At 40.3% G+C, this 21,609-nt stretch overlaps 1 protein-coding gene across 1 annotated transcript in view; it reads left to right on the plus strand.

Moving 5' to 3' along the window:
• Positions 1-21,609, plus strand: part of LOC308614034 (cytosolic carboxypeptidase 4-like) — a gene marked incomplete at both ends in the record, with an annotated part of 110,209 nt that overhangs the window by 23,842 nt on the left and 64,758 nt on the right. Inside the window, one exon of the mRNA XM_081228250.1 lies at positions 18,231-18,268. Within this exon, the coding sequence (XP_081084376.1) occupies positions 18,231-18,268 (38 nt within the window). The remainder of the gene's footprint in view (positions 1-18,230; positions 18,269-21,609) is intronic.

Below are 21,609 nucleotides of genomic sequence, written 5' to 3' on the forward strand. Positions count from 1 at the left end.
CTTCTTCTTTTCTGATTTGGATTCCTTTTATTTCTTTTTCTTCTCTGATTGCTCTGGCTAAAACTTCCAAAAGTATGTTGAATAATAGTGGTGAGAACGGACAGCCTTGTTTTGTTCCTGATCTTAGAGGAAATGGTTTCAGTTTTTCACCATTGAGAATGATGTTGGCTGTGAGTTTGTCATATATGGCTTTTATTATGTTGAGGAGAGTTTCCTGTATGCCTACTTTCTGGAGGGTTTTTATCTTAAATTGGTTTTGCATTTTGTTGAAAGCTTTTCTGCATCTACTGAGATGATCATATGTTTTTTCTCCTTCAATTTGCTAAATGGTTTATCACATTGATTGATTTGTGTATACTGAAGAAACCTTGCATTGCTGGGATAAACACCACTTGATCATGGTGTATGATCCTTTTAATGTGCTGTTGGATTCTGTTTCCTAGTATTTTGTTGAGGATTTTTGCATCTGTGTTCATCAGTGATATTGGCCTGTAGTTTTCTTTCTTTGTGCCATCTTTGTCTGGTTTTGGTATCAGGGTGATGGTAGCCTCGTAGAATGAGTTTGGGAGTGTTCCTCCCTCTGCTATATTTTGGAAGAGCTTGAGAAGCATAGGTGTTAGCTCTTCTCTAAATGTTTGATAGAATTCGCCTGTGAAGCCATCTGGTCCTGGGTGTCAGTTTGTTGGAAGATTTTTAATCACAGTCTCAATTTCAGTGCTTATGATTGGTCTGTTAATATTTTCTATTTCCTCCTTGTTCAGTCTTGGAAGGTTCTGCTTTTCTAAGAATTTGTCCATTTCTTCCAGGGTGTCTATTTTATTGGCATCTAGGTGCTTGTAGTAATCTCTCATAATCCTTTGTATTACTGCAGTGTCCGTTGTCCCTTCTCCTTTTTCATTTCTAATTCTATTGATTTGATTCTTCTCCCTTTTTTTCCTGAAGAGTCTTGCTAATGGTTTATCAATTTTGTTTATCTTCTCAAACAGCCAGCTTATAGTTTTATTGACCTCTGCTATTGTTTCCTTCATTTCTTTTTCATTTATTTCTGGTCTGTTCTTTATGATTTCTTTCCTTCTGCTAACTTTGCTGGGTGGTGGTGGGGTTGTTCTTTCATTATTTGCTTTAGATGTGAGGTTAGGTTGTTTATTTGAGGTGTTTCTTATTTCTTGAGGCAGGATTTTATTGCTATAAACTTCCCTCTTAGAACTGCTTTTGCTGCATCCCATAGGTTTTGGGTCATCGTGTTTTCATTGTCATTTGTTTCTTGGTATTTTTTGATTCCCTTTTTGATTTCTTCAGTGATCTCTTGGTTATTTAATAGTGTACTGTGTAGCCTCCATGTGTTTGTAGTTTTTACAGTTATTTTCCTGTAATTTATATCTAGTCTCATAGTGCTGTGGTCAGAAAAGATAGTTGATATGATTTCAGTTTTCTTAAATTTACCAAGGCTTCATTTGTGACACAAGATATGATCTATCCTGCAGAATCTTCCATGAGCACTTGAGAAGAAAGTGTATTCTGTTGTTTTTGGATGGAATGTCCTATCAATATCAATCAAGTCCATCTTGTTTAATGTATTATTTAAAGCTTGTGTTCCCTTATTTATTTTCATTTTGGATTACCTGTCCATTGGTGAAAGTGGGGTGTTAAAGTCCTCTACTGTGATTGTGTTACTGTCCATTTCCCCTCTTATGGCTGTTAGCATTTGCTTTATGTATTGAGGTGCTCCTATGTTGGGTGCATAAATATTTACAATTGTTATATCTTCTTCTTGGACTGATCCCTTGATCATTATGTAGTGTCCTTCTTTGTCTCTTTTAATAGTCTTTATTTTAAAGTGTATTTTGTTTGATATGAGAATTGTTACTCCAGCTTTCTTTTGATTTTCATTTGCATGGAATATCTTTTTGCATCCCCTCACTTTCAGTCTGTATGTGTCCCTAGGACTGAAGTGGGTCTCTTCTAGACACCACATATATGGATCTTGTTTTTGTATCCATTCAGCAAGCCTGTGTCTTTTGGTTGGAGCATTTAATCCATTTTCATTTAAGGTAGTTATTGATATGTATGTTCCTATTACCATTTTCTTAATTGTCTTGGGTTTATTATTGTAGGTCTTTTCCTTCGCTTGTGTTTCCTGCCTAGAGAAGTTCCTTTAGCATTTGTTCTAAAGCTGGTTTGGTGGCGCTGAATTCTCTTAGCTTTTGCTTGTCTGTAAACGTTTTAATTTCTCCATTGAATCTGAATGAGATCCTTGCTGGGTCGAGTAATCTTAGTTGTAGGTTTTTCTCTTTCTTCACTTTAAATATGTCCTGGCACTCCCTTCTGGCTTGCAGAGTTTTCTGCTGAAAAATCAGCTGTTAACCCTAGGGGATTCTCTTGTATGTTATTTGTTGTTTTTCCCTTGCTTCTTTTAATATTTTTTCTTTGTATTTAATTTTTGATAGTTTGATTAAAATGTGTCTGGGTGTGTTTCTCTTTGGATTTAGCCTCTATGGGACTGTCTATGGTTACTGGACTTGATTGACTATTTCCTTTCCCATGTTAGGGAAGTTTTCAACTATAATCTCTTCCAATATTTTCTCAGTCCTGTCCCTTTCTTTTTCTCTTCTTCTTCTGGGACCCGTATAATTCGATTTTTGGTGCATTTATTGTTGTCCCAGAGGTCTCTGAGACTATCCTCAATTCTTTTCATTCTTTTTTCTTTATTCTACTCTGAGATAGTTATTTCCCCTATTTTATCTTCCAGGTCACTTATCCATTCTTCTGCCTTAGTTATTCTGCTATTGATTCCTTCTAGATAATTTTTTATTTCATTTCCTGTGTTGTTCATGATTGTTTGTTTGCTCTTTAGTTCTTCTAGGTCCTTGTTAAACATTTCTTGTATTTTCTCCATTATTTCCACATTTTTGGATCATCTTTTCTATCATTACTCCAAATTTTTTTCAGGTAGTCTGCCTATTTCCTCTTCATTTGTTTGGTCTGGTGGGTTTTTACCTTGCTCCTTCATCTGCTGTGTATTTCTCTGTCTTCTCTTTTGCTTAACTTACTGTGTTTGGGCTCTCCTTTTTGCAGGCTGCAGGTTCGTAGTTCCCGTTGTTTCTGGTTTCTGCCTCCAGGGGCTAAGGTTGGTTCAGTGGGTTTGGTAGTCTTCCTGGTGTAGGGGACTGGTGCCTATGTCTGGTGGATGAGGCTGCATCTTGTCTTTCTGGTGGGCAGGACGGCATCCAGTGGTGTGTTTTGGGGTGTCTGTGACCTTATTATGATTTTAGACCGTCTCTCTGCTAATGTGTGGGGTTGTGTTCCTGTCTTGCTTTTTATTTGGCATAGGGTGTCCCACACTGTAGCTTGCTGGTCATTGAGTGGAGCTGGGTCTTAGCGTTGAGATGGAGATCTCTGGGAGAGCTTTCGCCATTTGATATTACGTGGAGCCTGGAGGTCTCTGGTGGACCAATGTCCTCAACTGAGCTCTCCCACCTCAGAGGCACAGGCCTGACACCTGGCTGGAGCACGAAGACCCTGTCAACCACACGGCTCAGAAGAAAAGGGAGAAAGAAAGAAAGAAAGAAAGAAAGAAAGAATAAATAAAATAAAGTTATTATTAAAAATAAAAAAAATTAAAGAGTAATTTAAAAAGAAAGAAAGAAAGAAGAGAGCAACCGAAGCAAAAAACAAATCCACCAATGATAACAAGCACTAAAAACTATACTAAAAAAAAAAAAAAGGACCGACAGAACCCTCGGACAAATGGTAAAAGCAAAGCTGTACAGCAAAATCACACAAAGTCCACTGCCTCAATTTTGGGATGATTCATTTTCTCTTCATGTATTCCAGAGATGCATGGTACATCAAGTTGATTGTGGAGATTTAATCCGCTGCTCCTTAAGCTGCTGGGTGAAATTTCCCTTTCTCTTCTTTGTTCACACAGTTCCTGGGGTTCAGCTTTGGATTTGGCCCAGCCTCTGCGTGTAGGTCACCTGAGGGCGTCTTTTTTTTGGCTCAGACAGGACGGGGTTAAAGTAGCAGCTGATTAGGGGATCTGGCTCCCTCAGGTCGGTGGGAGGGAGGGGTGTGGAATGTGGGGCGAGCCTGCGGCTGCAGAGGCAAGCATGAGGTTTCACCAGCCTGAGGCACCATGTATTCTCCGGGGGAAGTTGTCCCTGGATCACGGGACCCTGGCAGTGGCGGGCTGCACAGGCTTCCGGCAGGGGAGGTGTGGAGAGTGACCTGTGCTTGTACAGAGGCTTTACGGTGGCTGCAGCAGCAGCCTTAGCATCTCATGCCCATCTCTGGTGTCTGAGCTGATAGCCGCAGCTCGTGCCCATCTCTGAAGCTGGTTTAGGCAGTGCTCTGAATCCCCTCTCCTCGCACACCCTGAAACAATGGTCTCTTGCCAATTAGGCAGTTCCAGACTTTTTCCTGGACTCCCTCCAGGCTAGCTGTGGTGCTTAGCCCCCTTTAGGCTGTGTTCAAGCTGCCAACCCCAGTCCTCTCCCTGGAGTCTGACCTCCGAACCCTGAGCCTCAGCTCCCAGCCCCCACCCACCCCGGCAGTTGAGGAGAGAAGCCTCTCATGCTGGTGAGTGCTGGTTGTCAGGTCTCCTCTGTGCGGGAATCTCTCTGCTTTGCCCTCTGCACTCCTATTGCTGGGTTCTCCTCTGTGGCTCCGAAACTCCCCCCCACCCAGTCTCCACCAGTGACGGGGCTTCTAGTGTGTGGAAACCTTTCCTCCTTCACAGCTCCCTCCCACTGGTGCAGGTCCCGTCCCTATTCTTTTGTCTCTGGTTTTTCTTTTTTCTTTTGCCCTACCCAGGTAGTGGGGGAGTTTCTTGCCTTTTGGGAAGTCTGAGGTCTTCTGCCAGCATTCAGTAGGTGTTCTGTAGGAGCTGTTCGACATGTAGATATATTTCTGATGCATTTGTGGGGAGGAAGGTGATGTCCACGTCTTACTCCTCCGTCATCTTACCAACATCTCTCTCGCCGTTGGTAGTTTGATAGGGATTGCATTGAATCTGTAGATTGCTTTGGGTAGTATAGTCATTTTCACAACGTTGATTCTTCCAATTCAAGACAGGAATTCCATATGTTTTTATCATCTTTGATTTCTTTCATCAGTGTCTTATAGTTTTCTGCATACAGGTTTTTTTCCTCCTCAAGTAGGTTTATTCCTAGGTACTTTATCCTTTTTGTTTCAATGGTAAATGGGAGTGTTTCCTTAATTTCTCTTTCTGAGTTTTAATTGTTATTATAGGAATGCAAGAGATTTCTGTGCATTAATTTTGTATCCTGCTACTTTACCAAATTCATTGATTAGCTCTAGTAGTTTTCTGGTGGCATCTTTAGGATTTTCTATGTATAGTATCATGTCATCTGCAAACAGTGACAGTGTTACTTCTTCTTTTCCAGTTTGGATTCCTTTGATTTCTTTCTCTTCTCTGTTTGCCATGGCTTAAACTTCCAAAACTATGTTGAATAATAGTAGTGAATTGGGCACCCTTGTCTTGTTCCTGGTCTTAGAAGAAATGCTTTCAGTTTTTCACCATTGAGAAATCATTCTCAGTTGGCTGTGGGTTTATCATACATGGCTTTTATTATGTTGAGGTGGATTCCCTCTATGCCCACTTTCTGCAGAGTTTTTATCATAAATCGGTGTTGAATTTTGTCAAAAGCTTTCTCTGCATCTATTGAGATTATCACATGGTTTCTATCCTTCAATTTGTTAATATAGTGTATCACATTGATTGATTTGTGTATATTGAAGAATCCTTGCATTCCTGGGATAAACCCTCTTGATCATGGTGTATGTTCCTTTTAATGTTCTGTTGGATTCTGTTTGCTAGTATTTTGTTGAGGATTTTTGCATGTATATTCATCAGTGTTATTGGCCTGTAATTTTCTTTTTTTGTGACATCTTTGTCTGGTGTTGGTATCAGGGTGATGGTGTCCTTGTAGAAAGATTTCGGGAGCGTTCCTCCCTCTGCTACATTTTGGAAGAGTTTGCGAAGGACAGGCACTAGCTCTTCTCTAAATGTTTGATAGAATTCTGCTGTGAAACCATCTGGCCCTGGGCTTTTGTTTGTTGGAAGATTTTTAACCACAGTTTCAATTTCAGTGTTTGTGATTGGTCTGTTCATATTTTCTGTTTCTTCCTGGTTTAGTCTTGGAAGGTTGTACTTTTCTAAGAATTTGTCCATTTGTTCCAGGTTGTCCATTTTATTGGCATGTAGTTGCTTGTAGTAGTCTCAAATGATCCTTTGTATTTCTGCAGTGTCTTTTCCTTTTTCGCTTCTAATTCTGTTGATGTGAGTCTTCTTCCTTTTTTTCTTGATGAGTCTGGCTAATGGTTTATCAATTTTGCTTATCTTCTCAAAGAACCAGCTTTTAGTTTTATTGATTTTTGCTATTGTTTCCTTCATTTCTTTTTCATTTATTTCTGATCTGATTTTTATGATTTCTTTCCTTCTGCGAACATTGGGTTTTTTTTTTTCTTATTCTTTCTCTAATTGCTTTAGGTGTAAGGTTAGGTTGTTTATTTGAGATGTTTCTTGTTTCTTAAGGTAGGATGGTATTGCTATAGACTTCCCTCTTTGAACTGCTTTTGCTGCATCCCATAGTTTTTGGGTCATCATGTTTTCATTGTCATTTGTTTCTAGGTATTTTTTGCTTTCCTCTTTGATTTCTTCAGTGATCTGTTAGTTGTTCAGTAGCATACTGTTTAGCCTCCATGTGTTTGTAATTTTTGCCTTTTTTTCCCCCTGTAATTGATATCTAGTCTCATAGCATTATGGTTAGAAAAGATGCTTGATATCATTTCAATTGTCTTAAATTTACTGAGGCTTGATTTGACCCAAGATGTGATCTGTCCTGGAGAATGTTCCATGTGCACTTGAGAAGAAATTGTATTTTGTTGTTTTTCAATGGAATGTCCTATAAATATCAATTAAGTCCATTTGGTCTATTGTGTCATTTAAAGTTTGTGTTTCCTTATTTATTTTCTGTTTAGATGATCGGTCCATTGGTATAAGTGGGGTGTTAAATTCCTCTACTATTATTGAAATTCTTTTGTCTGAGTCCTTGGTCTTGATGATATTGCCCATGTATTTGGAAGTGCTTCAAAACCAGCTCCCCTTTGCATAGTTTCTGCTTAGGAAAAGTCAGGTGGGTGGGGTCCTCCCAGCCTTGACTGCAGTGCTGTGCTCCTGGTTCGCTGGCTCAGGCAGTAGCCAGCCCCCCTGTCACACTCTCTGCTGAGTTTTTCCTAACCAAAGCAGTCTGAGGTCTGGGTTTCCATTTCTTTAGTAAAAACTTCCCACGATTGATGATGATTCCCACAAGATGTCTTTGACAGCATCTGGATAGAGTTGGGGGGAGGGGTACTTTTTCTTTTCTTTTTTTCCCAGGATAAAATGGACAAGTTCCATGCTGGGCACAGGATCTGGTTCAAAGTTTGTACCATATGTCCACAGTAGGGGCCATCTCAGTTTCCATTTCTGTTTTCTCCTCTGTCTCTGAAAAATAGTGATTAGTAAGATCCATTTGTCATCCATTTTCCTTGGTAATTGGCCGTGTGTGTGTGTTTGTGTGTTTGTGTGTGTGTGTGTCTGCTTTTACCCATCCTCCTATTCCCTCTTCAGCCAGGCAGGAGGCTGGGACGGTACCAGATGGCATTCTGGGCGCCTCTGATCTGCAGGCAATGTGTTCTATCCCTTTTAAAGGTCCTCCTGCTTTATCCGCCTGTTATTTAAATAACTCCTTTTCCCTCCACTTTCTGTTTCTGCTGCTACAACTCCACATCCCATGGCCAATTCTCGAGAGGATCTAGGGTTAAATTCTAGGGCTACCTACTTCTTTTTTTCTGGAAACTGTCTTATTTATAGATGGTTTCATCTTGTATATAGAAAGTCTCAATGAATCCACTAAAAAACTATCAGAACTAATAAACAGGTTCTGCAATGTGACCGTGGTAAAAGATCAATATTCAAAAATCAATTGTATTTCTGTAAACTAGCAATGAATGGGAAAGATCGCTGAGCCCAGTGCTCCAGGTTCTGCTGGGTGGCTGGCATAATTGCCAGATGTTGGGGTCAGACAGAGTTGAGGTGAAGTTCCAGCTCTGCTGCTTTCTAATGTTACTTCAGGTGGGTTAATTTACCTTGAATAGTCCCTTCATCTATAAAATGGGAATTGTTATGGGAAATAAGTTAGCTTATGTTACTTCTCCATAGCAAGTTGCCAAGAAATCCTGTTATCTCCAAATTCAAGACATATCCATGTTCTTCTTGAGAAGATCCCTCTAGTTGTACCCTGAAGAACAGTTTGAAGGGACCTAGAGTGAATATGGATGCATCAGTTTTGGGGCTATAGCAGTAGTTAGGTGACTGCTGATATTTAGGTGATTTCTATTCATTTAGATTTTCTTTAATTTTTTAAAAACAGAGTTTTCTAGCTTTCAGTGTAAAAGGCTTGAGTTTCTTTTATTAAATTTATTACGAGGAATTTTATTCTTTTGCTGCCATTGTAAGTGAGATTGCCATTTTAAATCTCATTTTTGAGCTATTCATTGCTAGTTTACAGGAATATAATTGATCTTTGAATATTGATTGCAGAACTTATTATTTCTGATAGTTCTTTAGTGGATTCATTTACTTTCTATATACAAGACCCAACCGTCTATAAATAAGATGGTTTTACTCCCTCTTTTCCAATCTGCATGCCTTTCTTTCCTCCCTTCTTTCTTTCCTTCCTTCCTTCCTTCCTTCCTTCCTTCCTTCCTTCTTTCCTTCCTTCCTTCCTTTGTTCCCTCCTTCCTAAATGCCCTGGTTAGAACCTCCAGTACAATATTGAACAGAGGTGGTGAAAATGGACATCCTTATTTTGTTCCTGTTCATAGAAGGAAAGCATTCAATCATCTTTCTCCATTAAGTTTCATGTTAACTATTGGTTTTAAGTAGATCCCTTTATTAGGTGGAGGAAGTTATCTTCTATCCCTAGTTTGTTGAGTATTTTTATCATGAAAGCGTAATGGATTTTATCAAACGCTTTTCCTGTGTCTATTAAAATGATAATATGGTTTTATTCTTTATTTTATTATTACGGTGGGTTATTACATTGGTTGATTTTCAGATGTTCAACCAACCCTGCATTCCTGGGAGAAATCCCACTTGACCATTGTCTATAACATTTTTTACTCATTGCTGTATTTGGTTTGCTCCACAAAGCTCTCTGCTGCTTTCTACTCTGGTCTGTGTCTGGTTTCTACTCTTGCTTCCTTAGAGTCCTTTTCTCTTTTGAAAAATAGAGCAGTCAGAGAAATCTTCTTAAAACATGTTAGATCATTGCTGAAAATCCTGTAGTGAATCCCTCACTTGGAGTGAAAGGAAGGCCTTTAGAGTGCTTACCAGGCTCTACATGAATAGTTCCCTGTTACTGCTCACCCCAGCTCCTGCTCCTCTCCTCTCATCTGTTTTGGCTCCAGCAGCCCTGGCCAACTTGCTCTTCCTTGAACAGGTCAGGCCTATTGTCATTTTAGAGGGTCTGAACATGCTTCCTTCTGATATTCATATAGCAACTTTCTTCCCTCCTTCATGCCTTTGCTCAGAATTTCCCTTCTCCATGAAGCCTACTGTAGCCAAACTTGCAAGCCAGCCCTGTGCATCTTATCTCTTTACCTTGTTCTTACTTTTCTTTTTTTCCCCCTCATAGCACTGACCACATTTTAGAATGCTCATTTAATGTATTCCTCAAAAATACTGATTACCTATTAACTATTTCTTTCACCCTAACCCTTTTGAGTGCAAGAACCTTTGGTTTATCAGTTTATCCCAGCACATAGTAAGTGCTCAGTAAATATTTGTCGAATGAATAGACAGTGTATATAAAGCTCCTAGGGCCTGATATTTGGAAAAGGTTCAACAAATATTCGATGGTGTTCTGTTTTCAAATACTATTAAATGGTGGGGGTAGAATAAGGCAAAGCAAAATGTTTTCTCTTTTCTGGAGTTTGCAGGCTGAAAGAGGAGACAGACATTCATAAAATAATCATGAAATGAGTGAAGAATTACAAACTAAATTGAGCAATTAAAAAGGGTGGGTTGCAAAGGATGAACACACCAATTAGAGGGCCTGGACCTAGGCTAGGGGTCACAGAAGTCTTTCCTACGGAAGTGACACCTGAGTTAGGATGTGAAGGAGGAGGGGAAGGTCTAGAGCATTTTAGGCTGTGTCATTAGCAAGGACAAAGGACAAGTTATGGGAACATGTTCCAAAGCTTGGAAAAAGGCCAGAGGGGCAGAACCACAGAGAGTAAGAGGGTGGTATGAAACTAGGCTGGAGCAGGTGACAGGAGCCAGACTTTGTAGGGTCTCCTAGACCAATGTTTTAGGATTTGGATTTTTATCCAAGAGTGAAAGGTGGCATGGGAGTGGCAATGTGAGGTTTCCTTAATCAGATGTTCTTGGGAAGATCACTCTAGTTGCAGCTGAAAGAACAGTTTGAAGGGGTCCTAGAGTTGATATGAACAGATTCATTCTGGAGTTTCACAGTAGTTAGGTGAGAGACATTTGGGTGATTTTAATTTATTCCATTAACTTATGCTCAACTATATTTTCTTTTTCCTTTTAATGTTTGAATTTTATTTTATTTTTTTATATAGCAGGTTCTTATTAGTCATAAATTTTATACACATCAGTGTATACATGTCAATCCCAATCTCCCAATTCATCCCACCCCCACCCCCACCCCCCTACCGCTTTCCCCACTTAGTGTCCATTCGTTTGTTCTCTACGTCTGTGTCTCAATTTCTGCCCTGCAAACCGGTTCATCTGTACCATTTTTCTAGGTTCCACATATATGCGTTAATATACGATATTTGTTTTCCTGACTTACTTCACTGAGTATGGCAGCCTCTAGATCCATCCACGTCTCAATAATGACCCAATTTCGTTCCTTTTTATGGCTGAACATTATTCCATTGTATATATGTACCACATCTTCTTTATCCATTTGTCTGTTGATGGGCATTTAGGTTGCTTCCGTGACCTGGCTATTGTAAATAGTGCTGCAATGAACATTGGAGTGCATGTGTATTTTGGAATTATGGTTTTCTCTTGGTATATGCCCAGTAGTGGGATTGCTGGATCATATGGTAATTCTATTTTTACTTTTTTAAGGAACCTCCATACTGTTCTCCATAGTGGCTGTATCAATTTAAATTCCCACCAACAGTGCAAGAGGGTTCCCTTTTCTCCATACCCTCTCCAGCATTTGTTGTTTGTAGATTTCCTTATGATGCCCATTCTAACTGTTGTGAGGTGATACCTCATTGTAGTTTTTTTTTTTTTTTTTTTTTTTTGCGGTATGCGGGCCTCTCACTGTTGTGGCCTCTCCCGTTGCGGAGCATAGGCTCCGGATGCGCAGGCCCAGCGGCCATGGCTCACGGGCCCAGCCGCTCCGCGGCATATGGGATCCTCCCGGACCGGGGCACAAACCCGTATCCCCTGCATCGGCAGGCGGACTCTCAACCACTGCGCCACCAGGGAGGCCCCTCATTGTAGTTTTGATTTGCATTTCTCTAATAATTAGTGATGTTGAGCAGCTTTTCATGTGCTTCTTGCCCATCTGTATGTCTTCTTTGGAGAAATGTCTATTTAGGTCTTCTGTCCATTTTTGGATTGGGTTATTTGTTTTTTTAATATTGAGCTGCATGAGCTGTTTATATATTTTGGAGATTAATCCTTTGTCTATTGATTCCTTTGCAAATATTTTCTTCCATTCTGAGGGTTGTCTTTTCATCTTGCTTATGTTTTCCTTTGCTGTGCAAAAGCTTTTAAGTTTCATTAGGTCCCATTTGTTTATTTTTGTTTTTATTTCCATTACTCTAGGAGGTGGATCAGAAAAGATCTTGCTGTGATTTATGTCAAAGAGTGTTCTTCCTGTGTTTTCCTCTGAGAGCTTTATAGTGTCCGGTCTTACATTTAGGTCCCTAATCCATTTTGAATTTATTTTTGTGTATGGTGTTAGGGAGTGTTCTAACTTCATTCTTTTACATGTAGCTGTCCAGTTTTCCCAGCACCACTTATTGAAGAGACTGTCTTTTCTCCATTGTATATCCTTGCCTCCTTTGTCATTGATTAGTTGACCATAGGTGCGTGGGTTTACCTCTGGGCTTTCTATCTTGTTCCATTGATCTATGTTTCTGTTTTTCTGCCAGTACCATATTGTCTTGTTTACTGTAGCTTTGTAGTACAGTCTGAAGTCAGGGAGTCTGATTCCTCCAGCTGCGTTTTTTTCCCTCAAGACTGCTTTGGCTATTTGGGGTCTTTTGTGTCTCCATACAAATTTTAAGATCTTTTGTTCTAGTTCTCTAAAAATTGCCATTGGTAATTTGATAGGGATTGCATTGAATCTGTAGATTGCTTTCGGTAGTATAGTCATTTTCACAATATTGATTCTTCCAATCCAAGAACATGGTATATCTCTCCATCTGTTGGCATCATCTTTAATTTCTTTCATCATTGTCTAATAGTTTTCTGCATACAGGTCTTTTGTCTCCTAGTAGGTTTATTCCTAGGTCTTTTATTCTTTTTGTTGCAATGGTAAGTGGGAGTTTTCCCTTAATTTCTCTTTCAGATTTTTCATCATTAGTGTATAGGAAAACAGGAGATTTCTGTGCATTAATTTTGTATCATGCAACTTTACCAAATTCATTGATTAGCTCTAGTAGTTTTCTGGTGGCATCTTTAGGATTCTCTATGTATAGTTTCAGGTCATCTGCAAACGGTGACAGTTTTACTTCTTCTTTTCCAATTTGTATTCTTTTTATTTGTTTTTCTTCTACGATTGCCGTGGCTAGGACTTCCAAAACTACGTTGAATAATAGTGGTGAGAGTGGACATCCTTGTCTTGTTCCTGATCTTACAAGAAATGCTTTCAGTTTTTCACCATTGAGAATGATGTTTGCTGTGGGTTTGTCATATATGGTCTTTATTATGTTGAGGTAGGTTCCCTCCATGCCCACTTTCTGGAGAGTTTTTATCATAAATGGGTGTTGGATTTTGTCAAAAGCTTTTTCTGCATCTATTGAGATGATCGTATGGTTTTTATTCTTCAGTTTGTTAATCTGGTATATCACGTTGATTGATTTGCATATATTGAAGACTCCTTGCATCTCTGGGATAAATCCCACTTGATCATGGTGTGTGATCCCTTTAATGTGTTGTTGGATTCTGTTTGCTGGTATTTTGTTGAGGATTTTTGCATGTATATTCATCAGTGATATTGGTCTGTAATTTTGTTTTTTTGTAGTATCTTTGTCTGGTTTTGGTATCAGGGTGATGGTGGCCTCATATAATAAGTTTGGGAGCGTTCCTTCCTCTGCAATTTTGTGGCAGAGTTTGGGAAGGATGGGTGTTAGCTCTTCTCTAAATATTTGATAGAATTCACCTGTGAAGCCATCTGGTCCTGGACTTTTGTTGGAAGAGTTTTAATCACAGCTTCAATTTCATTACTTGTGATTGGTCTGTTCATATTTTCTGTTTTTTCCTGGTTCAGTCTTGAAAGGTTTTACCTTTCTAAGAATTTGTCCATTTCTTCCAGGTTGTCCATTTTATTGGCATAGATTTGCTTATAGTAGTCTCTTAGGATGCTTTGTATTTCTGCGGTGTCTGTTGTAACTTCTCCTTTTTCATTTCTAATTTTGTTGAATTGAGTCCTCTCCCTCTGTTTCTTGATGAGTCTGGCTAATTGTTTATCAACTCTCTTTTATCTTCTCAAAGAACCAGCTTTTAGTTTTACTGATGTTTGCTGTTGTTTTCTTTGTTTCTATTTCATTTATTTCTGCTCAGATCTTTATGATTTCTTTCCTTCTGATAACTTTGGGTTTTGTTTGTTCTTCTTTCCCTAGTTCCTTTTGGGATAAGGTTAGATTGCTTATTTGAGACTTTTCTTGTTTCTTGAGGTAGGCTTGTATAGCTATAAACTTCCCTCTTAGAACCACTTTTGATGTATCCCATAGGTTTTGGATCGTCGTGTTTTCATTGTCATTTGTCTCTACGTATTGTTTGTTTTCCTCTGATTTCTTCAGTGATCTCTTGGTTATTTAGTAACGTATTGTTTAGCTTCCATGTGTTTGTGTTTTTTACATTTTTCTCCCTGTAATTCATTTCTAATCTCACAGTGCTGTGGTCAGAAAAGATGCTTGATATGATTTCAATTTTCTTAAGTTTACTGAGGCTTGATTCGTGCTCCAAGATGTGATCTATCCTGGAGAATGTTCCATGTGCACTTGAGAAGAAAGTGTAGTCTGCTGTTTTTGGATGGAATGTCCTATAAATATCAATTAAATCTATCTGGCTATTGTGTCATTTAAAGCTTTTGTTTCCTTATTAATTTTCTGTTTGGATGATCTGTGCATTGGTGTAAGTGAGGTCTTAAAGTCCCCCACTATTATTGTGTTACTGTCAATTTCCTCTTTTATAGCTGTTAGCAGTTTCCTATGTATTGAGGTGTTCCTATGTTGGGTACATATATGTTTATAATTGTTATATCTTCTTCTTGGATTGATCCCTTGATCATTACGTAGTGTCCTTCCTTGTCTCTTGTAACATTCTTTATTTTAAAGTCTCTTTTACCTGATATGAGTATTGCTTTCTTTTGATTTCCATTTTCATGGACTATCTTTTCCATCCCCTTACTTTCAGTCTATATGTGTCCCTAGGTCTGAAGTGGGTCTCTTCTAGACACCACATATATGGGTCTTGTTTTTGTATCCATTCAGCAAGCCTGTGTCTTTTGGTTGGAGCATTTAATCCATTCACGTTTCAGGTAATTATAGATATGTATGTTCCTATGACCATTTTCTTAATTGTTTTGGGTTTGTTTTTGTAAGTCCTTCTCTTGTGTTTCCCACTTTGAAAAGTTCCTTTAGCATTTGTTGTAGAGCTGGTTTGGTGGTGCTGACTTCTCTTAGCTTTTGCTTGTCTGTAACGCTTTTGATTTCTTCATCGAATCTGAATGTGACCCTTGCTGGGTAGAGTAATCTTGGTTGTAGTGTCTTCCCTTTCATCACTTTAAGTATATCATGCCACTCCCTTCTGGCTTGTGGAGTTTCTGCTGAGAAATCAGCTGTTAATCTTATGGGAGTTCTTTGTATGTTATTTGTTGTTTTTCCCTTGCTGCTTTCAATAATTTGTCTTTGTCTTTAATTTTGCCAATTTGATTACTATGTGTCTCAGCGTGTTTCTCCTTGGGTTTATCCTGTATGGGACTGTCTGTGCTGCCTGGACTTGGGTGGCTCTTTCCTTTCCAATGTTAGGGAAGTTTTCAACTCTAATCTCTTCAAATACTTTCTTGCGTCCTTTTTCTCTCTCTTCTCCTTCTGGGACCCCCTATAATGTGAATGTTGTTACGTTAACAGCCAGAGGTCTCTTAGGCTGTCTTCATTTCTTTTCATTCTTTTTTCTTTATTCTGTTTCACAGCATTGAATTCCACCATTCTGTCTTCCAGGTCACTTATCCGTTCTTCCACCTCAATTATTCTGCTATTGATTCCTTCTACTGTAGTTTTCATTTCATTTATTGTATTGTTCATCTCTGTTTGTTTGTTCTTTAATTCGTCCAGATCTTTGTTAAACATTTCTTGTATCTTCTCAGTCTTTGCGTCCATTCTTTTTCCAAGGTCCTGGATCATCTTCACTATCGTGATTCTGAATTCTTTTTCTGGAAGGTTGCGTATCTCCACTTCATTTAGTTGTTTTTCTGGGGTTTTATCTTGTTCCTTCATCTGATACGTAGCCCTCTGCCTTTTCTTCTTGTCTGTCTTTCAGTGAATGTGTTTTTTGTTCCACAGACTGCCGGATTGTAGTTCTTCTTGCTTCTCTCCCATCTTTGGCTAATGTGACACTTACCATGTATTTTCTGCTGTATCATGTCACTGTTTGGATTCATGTTTATTTATTATGTTATCATACTATTAGCTACCTTCTAGAGGGTTGAGATCTGGGAGTCCCCTTGAATCTTCCTCGCAACATCAATGAGTAACTGAGCCAGATTGATACTGTCCTCTAAACCAGTTATTCTCAAAGGTTAATATGCATATGAATTATCTGCTAGAATAAATGTACTGATTCAGCAGGCCAGAGATGGGGCTTGAGAGTCTGCATTTCTATTTGGCTCTCAGGAAATATGAAGGTGCAGGTGGGAGACCCATGCTTTGAGTAGCAAGACTCTAAACTTCTCTTTAACCCCTCTCTCTTCCTTCTTCCTCTTTGTCACTCTTTTGGCTGGGGACCCTGTTACCTCAGATCCTCCTAACTGACCTGCCTGAAGCCTGTTCTTCCCCACCACCAGTGTATCCCTTATAAAACTATTATCTACCAGAGCCCTACCTCCACGGTGAACTCGCCCAAACAAAGGTGCCATGCAAATCGTAAATGCAGAGTTGCCCTAAGACCTGACCTGTGACCTAAGGACCTGGCTAGGTATTTTGCTTGGGACATCCCCATTCTTCCTTTTCCTGCTTCTGTGGTTTCCTTCTTCTCTGCTAACCTCCTCTGATGAACTCAATATGGCTACTCTGCTTTTCCCCAAAGTACTGATATTCATTTTCTCCCAACCCAAGCCAGGAGCTCTGCACTGTGGCTCACAGATTTTCCACACTGGCTTGGGCTGCCAGCAACACCTTCAACGTGCCCTTTCTTAAATCCACTGTTGCCCCGCTGTTTGGCCAAAACTGCCCGCCTTAGCCAGGCATGATGGTAACCACTTGCATGGATTGTCTCCCAGCAAGAGACAACTTTGTCTCCTTGGACATTTATTTCCAAGTGTTAGACAAGAAGGGGTCCCCTTCTCGGGGCCTTGGAAGAGGTCCTCCTTCCTGCAACAGCACTATGTCGTGTTACAAAAGAGCGTAGCTGAGGAAGCTGAAAGTTGATTAGAGGAAGTCATGGTTGGGAAGGAGAAATGATGTAGTCTATCGGTGAAAACTAGCCTTGCCTTCTTTATGACTGCCCTGCAGTTGTTTGGTCTCACAGAGCTGGGGGTCATCCCAGACATGGGTTTGCATCAGTGAGTTTCAGGCCACTGCTTTGCAGGATTCCCTCGTGGGTTATGGGAAGCAGTAAGGTTTCAAGTGCCTACTTTCTGTTTTAGTTTATTTTTATTCATTCCTTTGTTATTATTATTATTATTTTTACTGTCAGCTCTATTGCTCAATAGTAAATAATGTATTGCAAAGAGAATTGTCCGTTATCAACTGGGCAGAGACCAGGGCAAAGAAAGTACCGAGAGAGATTCTGGAGAACAGTGGATGTGAAGGAAGCAAAGATGGGAAGTGAGATTCCTGGGTTTGGGGCCCCAGTTCTGCTCACATGTCTATATAATCTTGGAAGGGTGATCTAGCCTCTTTGGCCTGTTCCCCCAGTTCTCAGAAGGGTGCTGGGGACATATCACTGTTTAACAGGCCTTAAGCATAAGTTAGTAGGGCTGTGCGGAATACTTCTCTTCTTTAATTTAAAAAAGGACACATTCTCCCTCCCACAGTGTTCTCAGTGCCATGAAGTTTTCCTCTGCCCTGTAAGTGGGTCTTTGTGTGACCTTCCCAGGCTCAGGGAGTAGACTGAAGGGTCACTAAGACCTGAGCCAAATGCATTTTCATTCTGTATGCCTCCCCTCACTGCAAAGGCTGTCAAATTCTTTCATGGAAGAAAACAATGAATTTGGAAGGAAAATGCAATGTAACCATTTTTTACCCTAAGGAACCAGCTTTGCTTTCCAATGTGTGAATGTTTTCTAGTGTGTTCCCAGGGCCGTGAGTGTTTCAAGAAGTTTGCAGTGCACTGCTGTACTCACTCAACCTTCAAGTCTCACCCCCTCCCAACCCATTCTCCAGAGTCCCCAGGGTTTCCAGGTATAAATCAAGGGACTGCAAGAGCTCTGGCTGGAAGGAGCACAGCGTGAGGAAGTTGGTGGAAGGTGGGAGGCAAGAGTGGGAGGGGAAGAGACTTTCAGCAGAGAAAGGGACTCTTGAGACCCATTTGCAAGACAGACACTTCACTCAGCGTGATTTCTACATTTGTGCCCCTTTAATGGTCAGCAGTAGAATCAATGGAGTGCCTGCTACCTGGTTAATATTGGGGCAGTTAGGTGGCAGCAATGAGCCGGCCAGCTATGGGATCCATGGGCTGACAAAAAGACCATTGAACATTGACTTTTCCACTTTTCTTTCTCTTTCCCCAGGGCAGCCACTGAAGTTCTGGCAGCATTGCTGAAATCCAGTAAGTGCCTCTTTTGAAACGTGGTTATTTCTTTCCCCTCTGAGTTCAGTGAAAGATGCTCTTCTGTCTCCATGGCTCATTTTCAACCTGGACAGCAGTAGAACCATTCCTGGATCTTTGGGGTGAGATGGAGGATATTACGGCAGTTCTAACTCGGGGCTGCAAAGAGAGAGTTAATCTCTGTCTCTGTGGAGGTGCCATTCATAATGCTGCCAAGACAACTGACTCTAACTGGAGTATGTTGTCTACTGCAGACCCGAGGAACTCTCCAGCTCCTTCTAATTGGACCAGTAGCTTTTAAGGACTGTTGGAATAAACTGCAGGTTCCAGTGGGATTGTCCTATGGAAGAAAGGCTTATGACAGTGGGTGGGAAGGATGATTCTTGCCTTTGATTCACAACTCAGCTAGTGACTATATTCTTGGGCAGATGGGGTGTTGGAATCGCTTGGAGAGTGTAGATGCTGATAACCAATTTATATTAAAAAATTGGCTCTTTCCTCAGTTACTTGAGTGATTGCAAAAGAATAGCTCTGGGAGTCTGAATAATTTGAGAATTGTTTTTGTTTGTTTACCTTGTAGCTCTGGTCTAATTACATTGGGAGTCAATTTCATGTGTGCAATATAGTAGAAGGCACCATGCACTTGGGAGTGAAGAAGTTTCAGCTTAATGTTTTTATTTTTTTCCCCTCCTTACCTCTTCATCTATTTTAATTTGGCATCTTGGAAACCAGCTGCTTCAAATGTGATATTTGTTTCTCTATAGGGAGCCCGAGGCATGTGGGTAATAGGTGAACTTTAATAAAACTTACAAATAAATAAATGAAAATCAAAACACCTTCTCCCCCAACCATGTATCTCTGTCAACTCTAAGTGCAGAGAAAGAGTCACATCACATAGTGCTTCCCTTTGTAGACTGAAAAAATAATTGAAGCTTGAATTCATTCGGTTTGTTGGAACTTGATACAGTACACAAGTCTATCCACAGCTGCCTGACCTGCAGGGAGAGTGAAGGTGGTTAGAGCAGGTTGGGGAATGAAGAGTGAGGGGTTAGGAAGCCCTCGAGATAGGAGGTGGGGAGAAAGTGTTACCTGCGGGTTATGGGGAGAGAACGCTTCATTCTCCATACTGAACTTGACTCAGGTTTGGCATCTGGGTTTTCATTATTTACCTGCTCACTCTGTCTGCTCACCTGATTATAACACCAGGTGTTCGAGGAAGCAAGATGAGGAAGTTCTTGGATTGCAGGAAGTAAAGATGCTGATAACGGCTGGGTAAGCCAGCCGGCGAGTGCTGTGCCTTAGGAAGTAGCTTTCTCCTGGATCCTCCCTGCCCAGCTTTGGCAGTAGAGGCCTGATGTTTCATGGGGACAGAGCCCTGCTAGTGTTATCAAATGCAGGGGGTGGGGGTCCCACTGCTTGCTGCTTACAAAATCAATTACATACTCGCAAATGTTGGTAGAAAGGAAAGATGCCTTTAATCAGAATGCCTGCAATATGGGGAGATGGTAGACTCAGCCTCCCCCCAAAACCACTTCTGAAGATTCGTCCATGATACTTTTAAAGGGAAGGAGGGAAGTAATCTCAGTTAGTCATTGAGATAGGGGGTCAGAATCATCACCATCCCTCACTGTGTGCAGGCTTGTAGACTTCTGGTGATCTTCCTCTAAGATGTTACCTTGTTCATGCAGTTTGGTCACACAGTCCGTTCGGGAGATTACTGACGGGGAAGCTAGGGAAGAGATCTGGTCATCTGTTAATTACTTATTCTTCATTTCTACTTCTTTGATCTGTGGAAAGAACCGATGAGTTAGGCAAGGTATTGTGTGATTAAAAGATTTGAAAGGTGTACTTGGGCCAGAGATTGTAGAGAATTGGGGTGTCTGATTTAAAATTAGTGAAATGGTGTAAACGAACTTATTTACAAAAGTGATATAGAGTCACAGATGTAGAAGACAAGCTTATGGTTACCAGCAGCAAAAGGGTTGGGGAGGGATAAATTGGGAGATTGGGACTGACATATACAAACTACTATATATAAAATAGATAACTAATAAGGACATACTGTATAGCACAGGGAACTCAGTAATCTGTAATGACCTATATGGGAAAAGAATCTAAAAAAGTGTGGATATATGTAGATGTATAACTGATTCACTTTGCTGTACACCTGAAACTAACAACATTGTAAATCAACTGTATTCCAATAAAAATACAAAAAAAAAAGTTAATTACAATCTAGCTGTGCTAAAGTGAGGAGGAAGTGGCTTCCTGCTGAGAGCAGTTTCCTGCAAAGAGCTGTTTACACTAGCTGAGAAAGGCTGACTTATTTTTCTACCCATACACACACCCCCCTGAAGCTCAGAGTTGAGTGTCCTGATACACCATGTGTAAAAATCTGAATGTAGTCACATGACAGTTATTAACTATTTCTGTGTAAAACATGATGCATGGGCCCAGGAGAAACCAATAGCCAGTGCAAATACCGTCTGATTCAGGCTTAGAGCCTTAAGTGGGTTTCCAACGTGCTAGTTGTGCTTAGCAAATGGAGTAGTACACTGCACTAGGGGCTCAGTTTTAGAGTTTCTAACTTCTACTCTCCCTCCAGAGCTCAGCTCAGACCTCATTCCCTCTGAAAACACTTTCCCTGGCTACCAAGACCAGGCTGGATGCCCCTCCTCTATGCTCCCATAGGCTCTCCCAACACAACATTGATTATGCTGCATTGAATTTGCTGTTGCCCATCTCTCCCAGCAGATTGCAAACTTTTGAGGGCAAGGGTCATCTTTGCTGATTGTTGTATTACTTGCATCAGCACAATAAAAAGCCTAAAATAAATATTTGTGTACTAAATGTTTAAGTGAATGAATGAGTTATAATATCTACATGTATAAAAAAAGGCAATACCGCCCCCTACTACCCTGTACTACTGAATCCAACGACCCATGCATAGAACCAATGATATTAGTTCTAATCTCTGTTTAACTATACAAATGGACTGTCAGGGAAATGATAGCCTGCCATCCTCCACATATAAACCAAGTTTTATTGTCGCATTAGAAGGATGTATAGGCTTATTTGCTAATTCTGCTGAGCTGTCCACATAGACTTTTGTGTGAGTCTCAGGTTCATCCTAACACGAGAGAGCTGGATGAGAACTTCCCTTATGGTCTTTCTACCACTAAATACTCAGCCTTCATGTCTATCAGGGTTTCTCAACCTTAACACCCTTGCATTTTGAACTGGATAATTCTTAGTTGTTGAGGCCTGTCCTGTGCATTTTGGAATGTTTAGCAGCATCCCTGGCCTTTTCTCACCAGGTGACATTGCCAGTTATAATGACT

This window comes from Mesoplodon bidens, assembly GCF_964165515.1.
Source record: "Mesoplodon bidens genome assembly, chromosome: 3".
Classification (NCBI taxonomy): domain Eukaryota; kingdom Metazoa; phylum Chordata; class Mammalia; order Artiodactyla; family Ziphiidae; genus Mesoplodon; species Mesoplodon bidens.